We start from the raw sequence: 20,757 nt of genomic DNA on the forward strand, positions 1-20,757 counted from the left end.
AAGGGGGCGCAGATGTGCCCTGGCGAGCAGGTGCACGTGGAGTTCAGTGAAGAAAAACCTCCCTGCTTGCGCCCAGATCCGGAGCTCATAGGCGCGAGGGCGAACGTTGGCGCGCAATGCGCACATCAGGAAATGGTGATCAGATGTGTGCCGGCGAGCAGGCGATCGTGGGCGTTCAGGAGACCGTAGGCGCGCATGGCGCGTAGCCGCACAGAAGGTCTCAGAAGAGTTGGCGATCAGGAGTTGATTCAGCAGGAGTCTGGTCCACAGCAGGAGACTTGCGCCCAGATCCAGAGATCGTGGGCGCGAGGGCAACGTTGGCGCGCATTGCGCACATCAGGAACATTTGCGAACTACTGCGCATGAGCGCGCAGTAGAACTAAGTTGCACACGTAAAAAAACCTGGCACCAAAGGGCTTACTCACATGTGAGATAAGCCCTTAACCTCGAAGGGACCGGTGCCTGTTTGGAAAACGGGGTGGAGGCGCCCACAGCGCTACTGCGTCCAGGAACGGAGAAGGAAGACAAGAAGATCTGGCAGGTGTCGAAGATCGCGAATGAACTGCTAACAGGGCTAGAGAAGCAGCTGCAACTGTCTGTTCTCGTCGAGGAGGATCCTCTGCGGCGGAAGATGAAGAAGACCACGGACAGGAGCACCATCATCAGTCCTCCGAAGAGGAGTCTCTGTTAGTGAACTCCCCGAGGGGGAGAGACACTCGCAGGAGAGACCGTTGGACTCAGCTGCCCCCTCGAAGATGTTCGGAGGGGGGAACTGAGCCTCCAGCAACAACAGCAGGGGAGTCCTCCGAAGAGGAGTCTCTGTGAGTGTCCTCTCTCGCAAACGAGAGAGATGAACACTTTGTAGAAGAGACAGGAAGAACTGATGAAGGCGCCCCTTAGGGCCGTTGGATCAGCAAGCTGACCATAAAGAGCAACCCTCCGAAGAGGAGCTCCTGCAGTTGCTCAGCCCCTTGAGCGTAGCTGCAAGTGCGACCGCTCAGCACCAAGAGCATAATCGCCCGAGGACCAGAAAAAAATTAAGGTAAGAGAAGAAACCCCCCTGAAGGGGAAAAAACTCATACCTGGGAAGGGAACCTCCCTCGGAAGCGAAGTACCCACCCAAGGAGGCGAACCTCCTGAGCGTTCTATATGAACCAAGGAGCTGAGAGTTGTCACGGGAGAACTTCTAGGAGAAGGGACACGCCCATGACGAAGTCGTAGAGGAGGCGGCAACGGCAGACTCCCCAGGCCCCAACAGAACAGCTCTGCTTCGTAGGCACATTAGGCAAACGAAAAACTAGATAGTTACCTGTGAATATAAAACAATTAGTTAACATTAATCCCCTGGGGGGAACTCCGAAGAGGAACCCCTGCGGGAAAAGAATGTAAGAATTACACACAGGAATGCGCCCTCCTCCCCCACTGACACTCACGGGAAGGGGAGGGGAAGGCGGAGAACTGTAACAAAACAGAATTATAACAATCATAAAAATGTAATTCAACTAAGAATGTTACTAATAGTAAGAACGAATGAACCCCGAAGGGAAGTGTTCTACACAGAGGCTGAAAAGTTAACAAATACAATTAGATTTAAATAAAAAATAATTTAAACTAAATAAACGGAGAAGCAACTCAACCCGCAACGGGAAGGAAGCTACCGTAATACGTAGTAGTAATAAAAAGGGTGAACGATCTCAAGGAGAGAGAGAGAGACCGTAGTCAAACAAAACTCCCAAGTTCCCAACGCTGATAGACCAAGTTCCCCGTAGGGAAGGAGGAACATATTAGTAAGTAAAGTCCAGCGATGACGATTCCCCACGGCGCCCACCGAAGGGAGACCGAAGGACCAAGCGAGAGATCACGACCCATGAAAAGTCACCGTAGTGGCCTGAGACCACATGGAGAAGTTGTCGTACAATGAGTGGACTTCCTACACACACACACACACACACAGCACAAACACGGAAAAGGAAACTTACTGTATTTCTATACAGTACTCAAATATATACATAAACATAAGAATGTTTACATATATATTAAGTATAAGAAAAGTAAGTAATTAGTAAGACAAAGCATTAATGGCTGCAATGCGAGGACGGGACAGAGACGTCTGTTCATTGTCCGAGCCAAAAGTGAAGTGAAGCAGTTCACCGGTGTGTGAGGGGGGAGGGGTAGCTAGCTACCACTACCCTACCCCCCTGGTAACTAGCGCGGGGGGGGGGGGGGGTTAGCTAGCTACCACTCCCCTACTCCCCTGCTAACTAGCGAGGGGGTAATACACCCTCGTTATATTCTAATGGCTCGTCCTTTCAGCTACGCCGAAAGTAAACCCTATGTAAATAGCGTGGTTTGTATTTCGGTTACGGAACAAACTATAATTAGACCTGCCCCCTGCGAGAGATATTACTCTTCCGCCAAAGGCTTGAATGAGAATGCAATACTGTAGGTAATTTGATTAATATTAGAAATCCCAATATCGAAAACAAAAATAAATAACAATAAAGTAATTTGTGAGACTGTATTGATTGTCTGAGAACTACGTTGCGTAACTTTAACTGTACACTACTTTTATTTAAACTCTGAAAATAGATAAATGATTATCTAAATAAAGTATACTAATAGGACAAATACTGTATATACTTAAAAATAATATATTCCTTTCATATTATAAAAACTTAAATAATTTTGGTTTGTAAGTAGAATTCTACTTTTCCTTCTCTGCATAGAAAAAGAAATGAATATGCAAGTCATACTACGTAGTTACAACGTAGTTTGCGTCATATGATTGTGAAGTCATAGTGTTGGCGGAGTGTTTCCCTTCCGCCATCATGTTTTTAAGAGTAGGTTCGTTATTTTTACAGTAGGTGGAAAAAACTCCTAATCCAGTTATGAAAATATCGATCATAACCCAACCACTACTCTCAGTCAAAATAAAACCATAATAGAGAAAGCCAACAGTAAATTGTACAACACCAAGATGAATGCAATTATACAGGTTACAGCGAGTGAAAAATCCAACGATGTTGCCGGCGTGAGCGGCAGGTAAGATCTGAGGAATCATGGAATGGTTCCAGGTACCTCGCTAGAGGGCGCACAGGTGGTACACCTGGCTACCCAATCTGTGATTGCCGCGAGTTTTGAAATTTCTGCCGGATGTCAGGGACGTATAGCTATATATATAACTACCGGCAAAGTCAGATGTTTAAAAATCAAGAGTATATGTGTAAAAGAGAGTGAGAGGAAACAGGAGAGCGATTAACAATAGGTGAGAACACAAGCACAAGTGCAAACAGAAGGGCTTGTGCATATAGGGGAGTGTCCATATTCGGTTGAGTATGCAGAGAGAGATGAATTAGCAGAAGTGGAAAATGACAAATTCGTAGATAATTTGTATTTTTCCTAACTATACAAACCTTAGCTATTTACATGGGGTAATTACTTCGGCGTAGCTGAATGATGAGCCATAAGAATTTTAACGAGGGTTTACTACCCCTCCACTAGTTAGCGGGGGGTAGGGAGGGGTAGCCTGCTACCCCTCCCCTCACACACACCGGTGAAAGGCTCACTTTACTTAGAGGTAGGACTTATCTTGGGGGACAGGGCTGGTGGGCAAATATGTGTAAATAGCTAAGGTTTGTATAGTTAGGAAAAATACAAATTGTCTACGAATTTGTCATTTGTTCCGTAACTGAAATACAAATCATGCTATTTACATGGGTTGACTTGACCCTTAGGAAGGGTGGTAAGTCCCGGCCATACTGGCTTTGGCTTGCCCGGGGATTCCATATTCGAGCGATCAAGTACTCGGACAATAGGGAATCCCTGCTCCTCACTGGCGGTTGTAAAACTGCCGCGGCCTACGTAAGGTGTGTGCGAAGGTGAAAAGTGACTTGTCCCAGGCAGTTGCCCTGGAGTTCCTCAGAAGGAAATCCAGGCTAGGACTCTCCCAATACCACCTCATCAGGGTATGGGGACATGACAGTATTACACCTAATACTAGGAACACAAGGAAGCATGGTCTCCCTGCAGTGGTTTGAGGTCAGCTATGCAGAGAACCCAGGATGCTGCTTTCTCCAAGGGAGAAGAGGATGAAGAAAAGAATAAGGGCCAGACAGATCTTTTCATTCATGCAGACTAATAACAGGTAACAATGCCCTCAACCTTCTGCTACTTGTCCATCAAGGAGCTTGAGGTTTAGACCAGCTGTTGTGAAGCCACCACAGGTCTGATAGAAACGTATCGAGCCTCCTGTGGGTCATGTCTTGCAGGTAAGGGGCTGAGAAGATGGTCTGATGCTTCAACATCCCCACTTGTAGGACCTGCGTCACTGAATGATGCTCCATGAAGGGCAGGGAAGTAGCTACGCCCCTGACATCATGGGCTCTAGGGCGATGCGACGGAAAAGGGTCAGGATTCAAAGCCGGGTGTAACACCCTGCGAATCCGGGCCGAGATGGTGCTCCTGGAGACCCTTCTCTTCGCTTCCCAGGATCCACTAACGAGGCTTGAGCCTGGAGACGAACTGCAGCCGTTCTCTTAAGACGCCACCTCAGACTCCCTACCGGCAAGGTAGGAGATGGTCTGGGTCATCTGCTACAGGACGGAGACTCGAAACCTGGAAGGAGTCGAACAGCGGGTCCGGTACTCCCGGATTCTGAGTCTTGGCAACAAACCTCAGGGACAAACCTGAATGTTGCCTCCCCCTATCCCCCTGAATGGGCGAAGTCATATGAGAGACCATGTGACTAGCTTGGCTGAAGATAGGCTAGCAGGAACATTGTCTACCTAGTAAGGTGGTGATCTGGGGTCTTATGTAGTGGTTCGTCAGGGGGTCTCTTTAGAGACTTGAGGACTCGAACCACGTCCCAAGGAGGAGGTCTCACCTTCGACTGAGGGCAGGAGAGGACAAGGCTTCGTATGAGAAGGAAGAGTTCCAGCGAGGGAGAAATGTCTATCCCTAGAGCCTGGAGGCAAGACCTAAGGCTGAGGGATAGCCTTTCACAGCCGAAACTGAAAGGTACATTCATCCCGCAATCCCACGAGGGGCTCCGCTATCGCTGGAAGCGGCATCGTGTGGAGGGATACCCTCTCCACGACACCGACCACAGTAACTCGCTCCTTCGCCTGGGAGACTACTGCGGAAGATTTGCGCAGGTGTCCAGGCCTCCTTTTCGCAACTTGTTGCGAAAATCCTCTCTTTGAGGAGATGCTGGATAGACTCCCGGCGGGAAGATGGAGCAAGCTACGGCTTTGCGGAGGATGATGGCATGTGGCTGTGTGAGTAACCGATGACGTGTGGGGGGGGTTCCCTCGGAGGCTCCGTAAGGAGTTACAGAGGGACTGGTGAGCCACCTGCGAGCGGCCCTAGCGGAGCTAGGGAGGTCATTGAGAGACTGACTGAAACTCTGGTCCTGTAGAGTACTCTCCTCATCCGCCAGAACGGGGGAAGGCAAACACATCGATGTTGTCCCACCGTTGCTGGAAGGCATCCTACCAGAGGGCCTTGAGATCCGGGACCGGGGAGCAGTACAGCGGGAGCTTGCAGCTCAGTGCTGTAGTGAACCAGTCCACAGAGGGAGCCCCACCAAGACAGGACTTTGTAGGCTACTTGAGGATCCAAAGACCACTTGGAATGTGGTGCCCGTGTCGCACTGCTCAGACTGTTGTCGAGCCCATTCCTTTGCCTGAAATCAAGCGATCTGCTAAGGAGACCGAAGGGAACTCGGACCATGACGGTATCTACCGCAGGATGGGATGGCTGTACTGAAAAGTACCTCCTTGTCTGGGCAAGAAAGCCATCACTGTGGTGTTGTTGATCCTCACAACCACAGAGTAGTCCGCCAGGCTAGGTGGAGCTACTGAAATGCCAGAAACACAGTTTCCATCTCTAGTAGGTCTAGAGAGGGTACTTCCTGGTTCTGACCACCGGCCTGAGGACCCGTGGTTCAGAACGTGCCCCCCCCCCTTTCTTTGACGCGTCCGAAAACAGCATCAAGTTTGGGGGAAGGACGAGAAGGTCCACTCCCTATTGTAGATCCTCGTCTGCTTCCCACCCCTGGGGGTCCGTCTGTCCCGGTTGTCCCCTAGGGGTCCCGGCGTCCGGGGAGTCGTGCCCCCGAATCCCCGAGTCGCCACTGGAGAGAACTCATCCTGAGGCGACTGTTGGAAACCAGACGGGCCAGGGAGGAGAGACGTAACCACTTTGGGTTGGAGGGTCTTCTCATGTGGGGAAAGGTCTCGCGACCTTCCTTCGCCTTTGTGCCCTCCTTGAGGACCACCATGATCTTTAGAACTTGGCAAAGTCCGAGGAGCTTGTCCCGATGAAGAAGGGATGCCTTCGAGTCTGCTAGGATCGGCCAGTCACCCAGGAAACGGAGGGGACGGATGCCGATCCTGAGAGCCCGTGAAGAGATCAGAGTGGAAGTATCGGTGAACTGTTGAGGTGCTGTGGAGAGACCGAAGCACGGCCCTTGAACTGGTATATCCGCCTTCCAGGCAAACTCCAAACTACTTCCTTGAAGACGGGTTAACCGGGGTCGGAAGTACGCGTCCTACCGGACCAGTGTACACAAGAAGTCTTGTGGTCTCACCGCAAGACTGACCGCGTCTGCTGACGCTATGCTGGACTGACAACCCTGTACAGAGTCGAGAAGGGAAGGAGACGATTAAGGAGGCCTTGGAACCCGTTGGCCACCTCTTGGAGGGAGCGTATCTCCGACATGGACTGGAGTTCTGCCCGGAGGGCCTGTCCCCTCACCGATCCCTACCCAGGGAGGAGGGAGGGGCTCGATACCCACCGGGACTGTTGATGATCACATGAACCTCAATGGCCGCGCGCGGGAAACCATCCCGCACACAGAACGATCTTCGGCGCTTGCGCGCCTAGCGCCGGATCCGAAGATCGGCAGCTAACAGCCGTCGACGATCGCGTGCGGAGAACCGCGCGCAGACGGCCTCATTGTCGCGCACGGGAAACCATCCCGCGCACAGAACGATCTTCGGAGCTTACGCGTACTATGAAGATCGTCGGCACTTGCGCGCCGGATCCGAAGATCGCCGGCTAACGGCCGTCGACGATCACGTGCAGAAAACCGCGCGCGGATGACCTCAAAGATCGCGTGTGGGAAACTAACCCGCGCGCGGGACGACCTTCGGCGCTTACGCGTTACGAAGATCGTCGGTGCTGCGCGCTAGGGTCGTCGGCTAACGATCTTCGAAGATCGCGCGTGGGATAGTTTTCCGCGCGCGGGCGATCTTCAGCACTTACGCGTTAGCGCGTATCAGAAGATCGGCGGCTAACGATCTTCGACCATCGCGAAGATCGCGTGCGGGAAACCATCCCGCGCGCAGGCGATCTTCAGCGCTTACGCGCGAGTGAAGATCGTAGGCCCCTGTGCAACAGAAGACCGTCGGAGAGCGTGCACGCGCGCTTGGTCGAAGGATCGGCTAACTCGTAGATCAGGAACTGGGATGTGTCCCTAAAAGGGAGGGCATCCACTGAAGAGAACCAGGAGGCCTGCTTCAGAGCCGACGATCAACTGAAGGGCTGCTAAACACTCCGAGGAGTGGTCTCTGTGAGGGACCTTTCCTGCGAACGGGAGAGGTGTCCTTCGTAGAAGAGACTTAGAGACACCGCAGGCTGAACCGCTGGCGAGCGCCTGTGCGCTATCTCGGGAACCCCAACGATGTGCGCAAATGCGCAGGGAACGTTGGTAGAAGCCTAGTTGAAAACTGGAACAGGGTGTCTCTGGAAGGCGGTCTCAGGAAGAGCAGGAACAGCAGCCGAGCGCTAGCGCGCAAGGGAACGTTGGCGCGCAGGGGATACATGGCACTTAAGGGACTTACTCACGCTGTGAAAAAGTTTCTCCTGCCCCGGAGGGAGGAGCCCGTTGGATAACGGAGGCGTGGGCGCCAAGGCGCGTCAGCAGTCAGGAACGGATACAGCAGGCAGAGAAAGACCCAAGGTCTAACGTAGCCTGAGTAGTGAGGCCCCGAAGGGATAGTTGCAAGACCCCCAAGGGTCAGCGCAATGAGACACCTAAGTTTCTCCGTCACTAATCACCGAAGTGTAGAAGTGACTAAAGTTACGAGAGCCCGAGGGAACTGCGTAACTAAAGCTCCGAGACCCCGAAGGGTCAGGGAAAAAGAGAAACCGAAGTTTCCCTGTCACTAAACACCGAAGTGTTAGTGATTGAACAGCAAGCTGTTTCAACAGGAACAATCCTCCAAAGAGGAGTCTCTATGAGTGGCCTCTCTCGCGAACGAGAGGTGAGCACTTCGTAGAAGAGACTGGTGAAGGAGTCCCCAAGGGCCGTAAGATCAGCTGACGTAAACAGGAACAATCCTCCGAAGAGGAGTCTCTCTGAGTGTCCTCTCACGCGAACGGGAGGAGACACTTCGTAGAAGAGACAAAAGGAGCAATCCTCTGAAGAGGAGCCCTTAGGGTGGCCTCCCTCGCGAACGAGAGAGGTCCAGACTATCTTGCAGCTGCTCAGCCCCTTGAGCGTAGCTACAGAAGCGACCGCTCAGCCCCGAGAGCATAGTCGCTAGTACCAAGGTCCGGCCTTGCAACCGCTCAGACCCTTGAGCAAGTCACAAGGGCGGTCCCTCAGCCCCAAGAACATAACCACCTAAGGACCAGGGAAGGTAAGAAGGGAAGTTAACAACTACCCAGGAGGCGAACCTCCTTATCGATCTATGATGCACTGAAGAGCTGACAGTAGTCACGGGGGAACTTCTAAGAGAAGCGAATGCCCTTGACGATGTCCTAGAGAGATGGCGGCGACAGCAGACTCCCCAGGCATAAATATGACAGCTCTGCTTCGAAGGCATGCAACAGGCACGAAGAATCGGCATCGTAAACTGTAAAATAAAAAGAATAATTATTTAACAGGAATTCCCCCGGGTGAAAACTCCGAAGAGAAAACCCCGAGGGAAAGTAAAACATAAGAACGAAAGTAGATATACGCCCTCCTCCCCCACTGCGGGCGAGGGGGGAGACGAAAACTTAACAAAAAAACAGAAATTATAACATTATAATTATGCAACTGACTTTGAATGTTCCAAGGAACACAGACCCCCGAAGGGACGTGTTCCCCGGCTGAAAGTTAAAAATACAATTATATTCATAAAAATAATTGAGACAAATAAAACGAAATAGCAACTCGGCCTGAGAAGCTATCGTAAGCGTAGTACGGAGTAAGAGGTGAACGACTTCGAGAGAGAGGCCGTACTCCACGAAGGCAACCATGGTGGCCTAGGAGTGAACGGCCGTCACCAAGAAGAGAATCGTGGTGGCCTGGCTAAGCCGGCGATACTCTCGTAAACGAACACAACACACACTGCACAACACCGAAAGCAAAGGGAACTTACAATTTCCTATACAGAAAAATATATATAAACATCAATAATGTTTAAATATATTAAGTATAAGGAAAGGTAAGTTAAAAAGACAAAACAATAATGGCCGTCAAGTAAGGATGGGAACGGAGACTTCCGATCGCCATCCGAGCCAAAAGTAAAGTGAGCCTTTCACCGGTGTGTGTGTGAGGGGGAGGGGTAGCAGGCTACCCCTCCCCACCCCCCGCTAACTAGCGGAGGGGTAGTAAACCCTCGTTAAAATTCTTATGGCTCGTCATTCAGCTACGCCGAAGTAATTACCCCATGTAAATAGCGTGGTTTGTATTCAGTTACGGAACAAAAAGCTGTTTCTTAACACCAAGAATAGGTCTGTACTACTCTACAGTTGAAGTCAAAGTGGCTACTCAATGAGCTGCAAGGGAGGATGTTCTGTCTACATACCAGTATATACCTACTACTAGTTAAACATTTTTTGAAATCATACTCCTACTAAAAGACAAAGGTTTTGTATTCATGTAGGAAAAAATAGTGCACTGTAGGAGCTTGTAACATACTGTACAAAATTACAAGAAAATAAACAATAGTACAATTGGTGAACTATGTGAAAATAAAGTAGCGAGTTATTTACTTGTAAGCAATGGTCATTTGGTTAGGGAGGCTTTCCATTGACTGACTCTTGGGCACCATAAATTTGCGGCTTTTCAATTTTTGTAAAAATAAAGGGTTGACCTTTTGTGTTTATGTAATATTTGATAAAATGGAATGAGTGTGGAAAATATTTGAAGATGTGTTCATTGGAAAACAACAGTACTGTAGTTTCAAGCTACCTGAAGATATGTCTGTGGATATATATAATATCAAATAACTTACCCATGGGAATATGGGACAGCAAGTCTTCAAAGTTTTCATCATCATCAAAAACCAGATGCATTCCCCTTCTCTGTTTCTGTAAAAAAGAAAAAAAAAATTAATAAAGTTTGTTTAAAAAAAAAATAAAAACTTCATACTGCATCAATCATATCATCATTATTAGCAACATTTCATCCCTGGCTGGAAAGACAGAATGCTATTAGGTCGATTCCTAACGAGGAAAACTACAGAACAAAAATCATAAATCAAAACAAACTACTATCGTTTCCCAAATATCTAACAAACCGGCTTATGAATTTCCATGAAACTACAGCAATGAATGTTTCAAACATTGGACTAATTTTTGGTGGTACAATGAATTGACAGATGTCCTTAATTAACCCGTTTACTCTTAGAAAAAAGAGGAACTTCTTCCCTTCCTTCAGAGCGTTTCGAAGAAGTGTTACTTATTCACGTAACTGTGACGCAGAGGTTCCCCCAACCCTCCTTCGGTGTTTACACCTATGGCTATCCTAGTACTCCCCCCCCCCTTCCTTCTTGCCTTCTTTCCTTCATTCCCATTGTTATTAGGCTACCGAGTAAATCCCTGTTAGGGAAGACTGTGTACTGCACATATAAAATGAGCTGGAAGAGCAATAAAATGTTTTATGGTGGTAGATAATGATTATATGGTTTAACATAAATAATCAAACATAATAGAAGAGGTTTAAAACAGGGGTGTGGAATCGCACTGAGAGATATTTTACTCGGACTCCTACAAATTTTAGATTTGCGACTAAAAAATAAAATAAAATAAAAAAATAAAATAAAAACATTAGTAGAAATAGAAAACATTTTTTTTTCCTTGAGAGTGATGACGAGTAAAATGTATAAGTGTCCATTTCTTGTTTTTTCTTTTTTTTCATCCCTCATAAATCTATGGTTTCCAGCAATTGTTGATAACATTATTTTGGAAAAGCAAAGCTAATGAATACTTTGATACGAGTATATCAGCTTGGCATGTAAACAATGTCAATGGATTTCTCAAAGTAAAGTTGATTGGTTCATTAATTGAAGTCTGGTATAATTCCAGTAACAAAGTCGCAATGATATTTGTCACATACCTTTTAAGTAACAAAAATAGGTACTGGTACTTATAACGTAAATAAATATATAAAACTATAGGTTGAAATATAACAAATATTATGTATGTATGAACACACAAACACACACACATTATATATATATATATATATACATATATATATATATATATATATATATATATATATATATATATATATATATATGTTTATATATATATATATATATATATATATATATATATATATATATATATATATATATATATATATACAGTATATCTAAATATATATATATATATATATATATATATATATATATATATATATATATATATATATATATATATATAAATATATATATATAAATATCTATCTATCTATCTATATATAAATATATATATATATATATATATATATATATATATATATATATATATACATATATCTATATATATCTATCTATATATATATATATATATATATATATATATATATATATATATATATATATATATTATAATAACCCTCCTATCATTATTTAGCATTTCTAATTAAACCTATTATTGTGTATAATTTTAGCGCCATCTATTGATTGCTGATCGTAGCGGACAGCATGGATGAAATTACCTTTTGTTATTTTTACGTATGTAATCCTTGGAAATGTTTACTTCCAAGCTCTTTCAAGTTAATACTTTTGAGTTCGTTATCCGGTGGCTAATTCTTCACTTGTTTCTAGTGTTTATTAAGTGGTTATTTGTTATTATTTTGTTATATATTTATACGTGATTTAAAATAAGTACAGTCTTTGTTTAATTTCAACTTTAATTTGATCATTCTCCTAATATATCTACTATACCTACATGAATTGTTGCCCTCATTACTGAGAATTTATGAAATAGTCAAGTGGAAAGCTGAAGTTGTGACAAATTGGGGGCCTGTGTCCGGGATCTACTTACGTATGTGTTACGCTTACGCTCGATCTTGACGGATTGTGAAATTCATTTTGTTGTTTCTCTAAAATGATGGACAACATGAGTGTAGTGTATTAGTGATATTTTGCTAGTTTATAACTGACCACCACCAGATAGTGTTCTCCAGCGCGCTCACACTTTCACCTAGAGAATGACGTGTTGTTACACGTCATCTTAAGCATACATCGAGATTTTGGAGGACGTGCAGGCAGGGTAATGGCAGCCTAGAATTCGTCATTCTTTTAACCCTCGACTCTGTTGACTACCATCGCTTAGCGATATCTTCATAGTCGCCCCAACTTCTCGAGGTGCTTCGAGGCATTAAAAACCTCATCATAAGGAATTGAAAGATTCCTTCCTTAGGAACTTCTGCTCCTCTTACTCAGGGTACGACCTTCGCTCTTTAAAGGATTTCGGCTTCATATTGTTACGACCACGTGGTAAAGAACTTCGTTCCACCTCGATGGATATTTAAAGGTTTATTCCTTGTTCAGGTAACTGTTGGTACTTCCAATTATTTACTTCATTAAAAATATTTTATTCAAGATTATTAGTGGTTGTGCATTATTGGTGAACCAAGTTTTCTGATTGGCATGGATTATTAAAGCCTTGTTCATTTAAGTGAATTTCTGAACATTGTAGGACTTAAGGATTAAGGAAATTCCTGTGGTTTGTGGGTGCCTTCGCACCATAAATCCATGAATGCCCTGACGTTTTTAAGTCTTATAGCTTGTGTATAGTAGTAATATAATTTCCAGTGATATTTTCCTTTTTATCAGTATTGAGAGATGCCTTTTGATCTTGAGAAATTTTAGGTGCACCCAGGGAGCACCTAAATACACTACACGAAGCTAAAAAGGACCAGCTTCGCCAAATAGCTGTAAGGGCAAGAATATCTGTAGGTCATGCTGTGGTGAAAGCTGAACTATTGGGAAAGATATTAGATTTCCTGATAAATAGTGGTAACATAACTGAAGAAGAGGCTCTTCCCTTAAGGCCTTTAACACTTGAACGAGGTGATGCTCGTACTGTTACTATAACTGAAGACCCAGAGATAGTGAAATTGAAACTCCAACTTGAACTGCAGCAGGTAACAGTAGAAGCTGAACAAAAAAGGCTTGAAGCTGCAAATGCCGCAGTAGAAACTGAGCAAAGAAGACTTGAAATAAAACGTTAAGAAAAAGTTCTGTTGGAAAAGGAACTATCAGCCATAAGAATAGAAGAAAGGTTGACAGAAAAACAGCTACCCGATGCTTTTGACCTTAGTAAAGCACGCAAACTCCTGCCTGTCTTCGATGAAAAAGATCCTGATGTTTTTTTCATTACTTTTGAAAACACTGCAACGTCTCTCAACTGGCCTAGAGACCAATATGTTCTCTTAATCAGAAACTCCTTCAAAGGAAAAGCTGCATATGTGGCAGCACAACTTGTCCAAGAAAGGGATTATGAAGTCTTTAAAACTGCCATATTAGATGCTTATAGTGTTACAGCAGAAGGGTATAGACAAATCTTCAGACAAACTTTGAAGAACCAAGCTCAAACCTATCTAGAGTTTTTCACATTGAAGTTGAAGCGGTTTAATAAATGGATAGATAAGGAACAAATAACTACTTTAGAACAATTAAAGAATTTAATAGTTTTAGAAGAATTCCTGAGGCGTATTCCAGCTAATGTGGCAATGTTTATTAGAGAAAAACAAGAAAAAGATGGCAAAAGGGCTGCCCTATTAGCTGATGATTACCATCTCATTCATAAACTTAAACCACATTCGTCCTCACCTTCATCTTCCCCCCAGGTTTGTACTTTTTGTAAGAAAGAAGGTCATCATATTAAAGACTGTCCTAGTCCCAAATGCAAAGCATCTCATGGTAAGGCTTCTCCTAATGCTTTTTCACAAGGACCCAAATCAGGGAATACTGCAAATAAAACGACTCTTCACTGTGCTCAACCTCTATCAGACTTTACAGCATTTACATATCCTGGTAAAGTAAATGATATTCCCGTGCAAATTTTGAGAGATACAGGGTCATCTCAAACTATCATTAGCTCAAAGTTAAAAGATTTAGCTAAACCAACAGATCAGTATGTAACTGTGTCAGATTTGACTTGTCAAAAAGTTTTACCTATTGTACAGATTTCTCTTGATTGTCCTTATTTTAAAGGTTCAACTAATGTCGCCTTGTTGGATTCTGACCTGCCTTGCAAGAACATAGACATGATACTTGGTAATGACTTGGCTCAAACTAACGGTACTCCTAGTCTTATCATTACGCAGCCTGAAGTAGTGATCGGAAAAGCTTGCAAAGAGTTTTCTCCGGTGGTAGAGCTTCCCTGCCAAGTAGTCACCAGGTCTACAACCTCAACTTCTAGAGACACTGAACACACAGGTAAGGTGGATCAAAGTACCTTAGGTGAAAAAGTCCTTGCTGATCTTGTTGATATTCCCTTAGATGAATTTGTAGAGTATCAAAGGTCTGATGATAGTTTGAAAGAATACTTTGATAAAGTAAAAGATGACGTTGATGAAAGTAAGTTACCATATTTTTATCTTGATAATAACATCCTTATGAGACGTTATAGACCTTTGAAGATTGCAGGACAAAATTCCTGGCATGATAGTTACCAGCTTGTAGTTCCTTCTAATCTTCGTGCAGCCTTATTGGATCTTGCTCATTCAGCAGAGTCTCATCTAGGCATTTCCAAAACCTATAAGCGTTTGCTGGACGATTACTACTGGCCTGGTATGAAAGCTGATGTAAAGCACCACATAGAATCTTGCCATCCCTGCCAGGTAACTGGTAAACCAAATCAGAAAATACCTCCAGCACCATTAGTTCCTATTACAGTACCTAATTCTCCTTTTGAAAAGGTAATTGTAGATTGTGTTGGTCCACTTCCCAAAACTAAAAAACAAAATGAGTACATTTTAACCTTGTTGTGTCCAACTACTAGATTTCCTTTAGCCGTACCTATAAAAAACATATCTGCTAGAACAATTATTGTTAATCTTCTTAAAATATTCACCATTTTTGGTTTTCCAAAAGAGCTTCAGTGTGATCAAGGGACAAACTTCACTAGTGATTTGTTTAAGCAAACTTTAAAGCAGTTAAACATCTCCCATATTTTTGCTTCAGCTTATCACCCTCAGACTAATGGAGCCCTCGAACGAGTACACCAGACCATTAAATACCTCCTGCGCAAGTACATTTGTGAAACTGGACGAGACTGGGATGAAGACCTGGATCTGCTTATGTATGTACTTAGGAGTACACCTAATGAATCGACTGGAATTTCTCCCTTCGAGATGATGTTCGGCCGCAGACCTAGGACGAACCTTAGTATGGTAAAAGAAAACATCCTAAGAGGTACTTACAAAGACCAGCAAGTAAGTATTCCGCAATACCTTCAAAGTCTTAAGGTTAAATTTGACCATGTTTATGAATTTGCCAATCTGAATTTAACTAACAGTCAGATTCGAATGAAAAACCATTACGATAAAAAGGCCAAAATTAGAACTTTCAAAGTAGGAGATGATGTACTTGTATATCGACCAGTTCCAGGAGCTCCATTGAGAGAAAAATTTATGGGTCCGTATAAAATCACTAAAAGGGTCTCTAAAACAACTTATGCAATTGAAACTCCAGATAAAAGGAAGCCCAGCCAGTTAGTGCACATTAATCTTATAAAACCATACCAATCTGCAAAGATTTCTCCACAGGTAGTTCACCTGATATGTAGAGAGACTGATCACTCCACTCACAACTCGAGGATAAATACTCCCATCGAGACTTCTCCTAACCCGAAAAACCTAGTACCCGAGGCAGTTGATAATGATAAACTTTTAGCTCCTCTTGAGCCAGACGAAGAAGAAACTTTGGCTCATAATCATATTTTGTCATGGAAAGATGCTAGTAATTCACAGATTCTTTCTTTACTTACACAGTATATTGGTCATCTTCCTAAGGTGGAAAGGGAAGAATTAGAGGCTGTTCTGAAGTCTTATCCTGCAACATGTTCAGACACTCCTGGTTGCTGTACCTTGGTGCAACATGATATTGTGCTAGAACCAAACGCCAATCCCGTTCGTCAACCTTTTTATCGGGTGTCCCATCGTTTATTACCAGCCTTGAAGGCTGAGGTTGAGTATTTACTAAAACTAGATTTGGCTGCACCAAGTAAGTCTCCCTGGGCATCGCCTTGTATTTAGTAAAAAAGCCTAACAATTCCTATCGTATGTGTACGGATTATAGAAGGGTTAATTCTGTAACAGTCAAGGATGCTTATCCATTACCTAGAATTGCGGATATTATTGACTCTGTGAGTAATTCTAAATACCTTAGCCAGATTGATCTCTTGAAGGGTTATTATCAAATTAAATTAACAGATAGGACAAGAGAGATATCAGCCTTTATAACACCTTTTGGTCTCTTTGAATACAGAGTTTTGCCATTTGGGATGACTAATGCTCCAGCTACATTCCAAAGGATGGTCCATGAAGTTACACGTGGTTTGGAGGGTGTGTATGTCTATTTGGATGACATCGTAATTGCTAGTATCTCCTGGGACGAACATCTCAAGATCTTAAAAGAACTCTTCAAAAGACTCCTGGAAGCTAACCTAGTTATTAATTTAGCCAAGAGTTCATTTGGTAAGGCAAAAGTCACATACCTAGGACATGTCATTGGCAGTGGCTCCATATTACCCAAGGATACTAATGTAAAGGCTATAACTTCATTTCCCACTCCTAGTGATAAAAAAGAACTCAAAACTTTCTTAGGTATGGTGTCATATTATTCAAAGTTTTGTCCTAATTTTGCCATCATAACTTCTCCTCTACATGTCTTGACATCCAGCAAAGTAAGGTTTCACTGGACACAGGATCACGATAAGGCCTTCCGGCAGCTAAAGTTATTCATGACTTCATCTCCTTTGTTGCAAGCTCCTAATCTTACTAAACCTTTTTTTATACAGGTCGATGCTTGCAATACTGGATTTGGTGGTGTCCTACTGCAAGAAATCAATGGGACCAGTACTTTTCCTCCTTTGTTGGAACACCTGCTGCCAGTATCTTATTACTCGGGAGCATTCAAAGGCACTCAACTAGGATGGCCTACCATCGAGAAAGAATTATATAGTCTTGTTGCAACTGTCCTTCATTTTCGTCCCTATCTGGAAGGTGCTGCTCGTGTCATCATTTACACCGACCACAAACCCCTTACCTTCCTCGAAAGGGCAAAGCTTAACAACAAGAAACTTCTTCGATGGTCATACATCTTGTCGTCTTACAACATTGAGATCCACAGCATTTGAGGATCAAACAACACCATCGCCGACGCATTATCACGTCTTGGACAGAAAACCACAATTCACTAAATTTGTCAATAAGATTGTCATAGTAATTTCATTCCTAACAGGGGGGAACTATAATAACCCTCCTATCATTATTTAGCATTTCTAATTAAACCTATTATTGTGTATAATTTTAGTGCCATCTATTGATTGCTGATCGTAGCGGACAGCATGGATGAAATTACCTTTTGTTATTTTTACGTATGTAATCCTTGGAAATGTTTACTTCCAAGCTCTTTCAAGTTAATACTTTTGAGTTCGTTATCCGGTGGCTAATTCTTCATTTGTTTCTAGTGTTTATTAAGTGGTTATTTGTTATTATTTTGTTATATATTTATACGTGATTTAAAATAAGTAAAGTCTTTGTTTAATTTCAACTTTAATTTGATCATTCTCCTAATATATCTACTATACCTACATGAATTGTTGCCCTCATTACTGAGAATTTATGAAATAGTCAAGTGGAAAGCTGAAGTTGTGACAATATATATATATATATATATATATATATATATATATATATATATATATATATATATATAGGCTATATACATATATCTATATATATCTATCTATATATTTATATATATATATATATATATATATATATATATATATATATATATATATATATATATATATATATATATATTATATAATATATATATATATATATATATATATATATATATATATATATATATATATATATATATATATATATATATATATTTTTGGGCTCAAGCCATGTCGTCCTGATGGAAGTTCCTATAGGGTAGCTTCCTAGGGTATATTACAACTACGGCGATATTCCCAGAGAATTTACCTTCCTAGGGTATATTACAACTACGGCGATATTCCCAGAGAATTTACCTTAAGGTACCAGAATTCTAACTCCTGGAGCGAGTATCCCTCGTGAAAGGGATATCGCGACATATCAGAGGACGTATTCTAGACACGCCACATGGCAATCTACATCCTGGACAGAGATTTCGTCTCGTAGGAGGTGATTGGCGAGATACGAATTCGGGAAAGAAAAAGGGGAGCCGCTCCCAAGGCTTCCCTATCCTCCGATTCGTATGCGTGCCTGGCGCCAATCCTGGCGCCATCTGTATTCCTTTTTGCGTAGCTTAACAACTCGGTGTTTTTTCCTGTTTTTCTCGCAAATCTTGGATTTATTCTGCTTTTCATGGCTTCTCCGTCTTTGTCGTCCTCTGATAAGTTGATTATAGTGTCTTTTATGTATAAATGTAGGCTCTTGGTAAAATTTTGAGTGATTAATAGGATTAATCTTTGATACAAGAGCCGTAGCCTACCAGAGGCGTCTTGGACGCTGTCGCTCGCTAGGTATAAATTAGTTAGTCAGAGCGACATTCCTGGTTGTTTTGCTTTAATAAATTTTAGCTATTTAGCATTACATAGGATTTCCTTTCGTGCTTAGTATTATTTGGCGAAGTATTCGCCATTCTGGCCTACGCTAGGCCATGTAGCCTAGTCGTTTGGTCCTAGTACTTCATGCATGATTATGGTTTTTCCGAGTGTAATTAAAATTTTATTGAAGCTTTAGGCTATATTTTATACATTTTAGACTGTGTGGAATATTTCCAGGATAGTATACGAGTGAGTTTCGGTGATTTAGGTAATCGATTCTCTTGGTGCCTAGGCTAGTAGCTTATGGAGCCTTAGTATACTTTTTGGGCTCAAGCCATGGCGTCCTGATGGAAGGATCCTTTTTGGTAGCTTCCTTGGGTAATCACTACTAGGATTTTCCCAGAGAATTAAACCACAGGTTATCACAGAATTCTAACTTCTGGAGCGAGTATCCTAAAGGTTTCCCCTTAAGACATCGTGTAACAACAGGGGACACGCATGTATAGACGTGCCACATAGCTATCTGCACCCCATATAGAGTTAACGCTTCAATATGGCGGACAGGGAGTGGCTGGGAGCTGAGCCGCAGCCGATCTAGATGTGGCGATATCGGTACTCGCGATGTAAACAGACGGACGCCATTGCTTTTAATGACGTCACGTCCGTCCTCATTCCTTTGCTAGTAGCTCGCTCGATTGGACGTATTTTTCCCTTTGTGCGACTTTATCTACTTGCATCCTCGCTATGTCTCAACCGTCAGCTTCACCTTCTTCTGGAAAGTTGAGTACAAAGGTTAAAGTATTGTTTAAATAAGCTCTGGCCTTAAAGTAAATCTTACTTTTCGAGATATTTGCATAATTGTGGCAGAGCTTTGCCAGACCGGTCAGCGCCATTTTATGACGCTGCTGTTGCTTGCATGCCTTATTTAGTTAGCCGCAACAGCCTTACCGGTATATAAATTACTAATCAGCGCTATTAGTTATTTAGTCTTCATAGCTAGGAACTTTATATCGTGTTTTCGACGCATTAATTAGGGTCTTCGCTGACCCCATACCAGTAGGCTTTGATTAGCCCCTAGGCCAGTGAGCCTATACCAGTGTTAATGCATGATATTCCAGTGATCCTAGTATTAGTTATGAAGATTTTGGCATTATTTTACAATACCATTGACAGTGATGCAAGTGTTTTTTCGCCTTCAGGGACCATATAGGGGGTAGGTTATCTTGAGTGCCTTGCTAACCTAACCTTATGATAGGACCCCTATATGCTCTCTTCATCCCTAGCCCTAGGGCTTCCCTCTGGTAATCTTGTATCCTATTACATGTGATAGGACAAGACTCCTCAGAGTACTGTATCGCCTCCCCACCTAAGGGAATGACCCCTCCCTTAGTGTTGCGGACCTTAAAGGTAGGATCACCTCCTTTAAGCTGAATCGGTCCTGGACCTTTTCCTTGCGATACGTCTTCTCCCTTCCTTGATTAGGGTCTAACGACCCTAATCCAGGTTAGGTTGGGAGGGCTGGTTTATGTACCTTGCTGAAATATACGCGTGCACCGTTTTTCAGTTGGTCCACCTACTATAGGTTAGGGTGAGCATCTCCCTTCCTAGGTGGCCGCTCTGGTACATAACCCATCCTTTCTTATAAGAAGACCCTTTCCCCCCCCCCAACCTATCTCTTGCCTAGCCTAACCTACCAGTAGGTTAGGCTTCATATGTCCCCTGTCCTACACTCCACCCTAGGCTGGAGTGCTG

General features: G+C 43.4%; 1 protein-coding gene across 1 annotated transcript in view; it reads right to left on the reverse strand.

Moving 5' to 3' along the window:
- Positions 1-20,757, reverse strand: part of LOC137628969 (E3 ubiquitin-protein ligase BRE1A-like) — a 248,520-nt gene that overhangs the window by 131,477 nt on the left and 96,286 nt on the right. The window contains exon 3 of the mRNA XM_068360222.1: positions 10,230-10,305. Within this exon, the coding sequence (XP_068216323.1) occupies positions 10,230-10,305 (76 nt within the window). The remainder of the gene's footprint in view (positions 1-10,229; positions 10,306-20,757) is intronic.

This window comes from Palaemon carinicauda, chromosome 37 (assembly GCF_036898095.1).
Source record: "Palaemon carinicauda isolate YSFRI2023 chromosome 37, ASM3689809v2, whole genome shotgun sequence".
Classification (NCBI taxonomy): domain Eukaryota; kingdom Metazoa; phylum Arthropoda; class Malacostraca; order Decapoda; family Palaemonidae; genus Palaemon; species Palaemon carinicauda.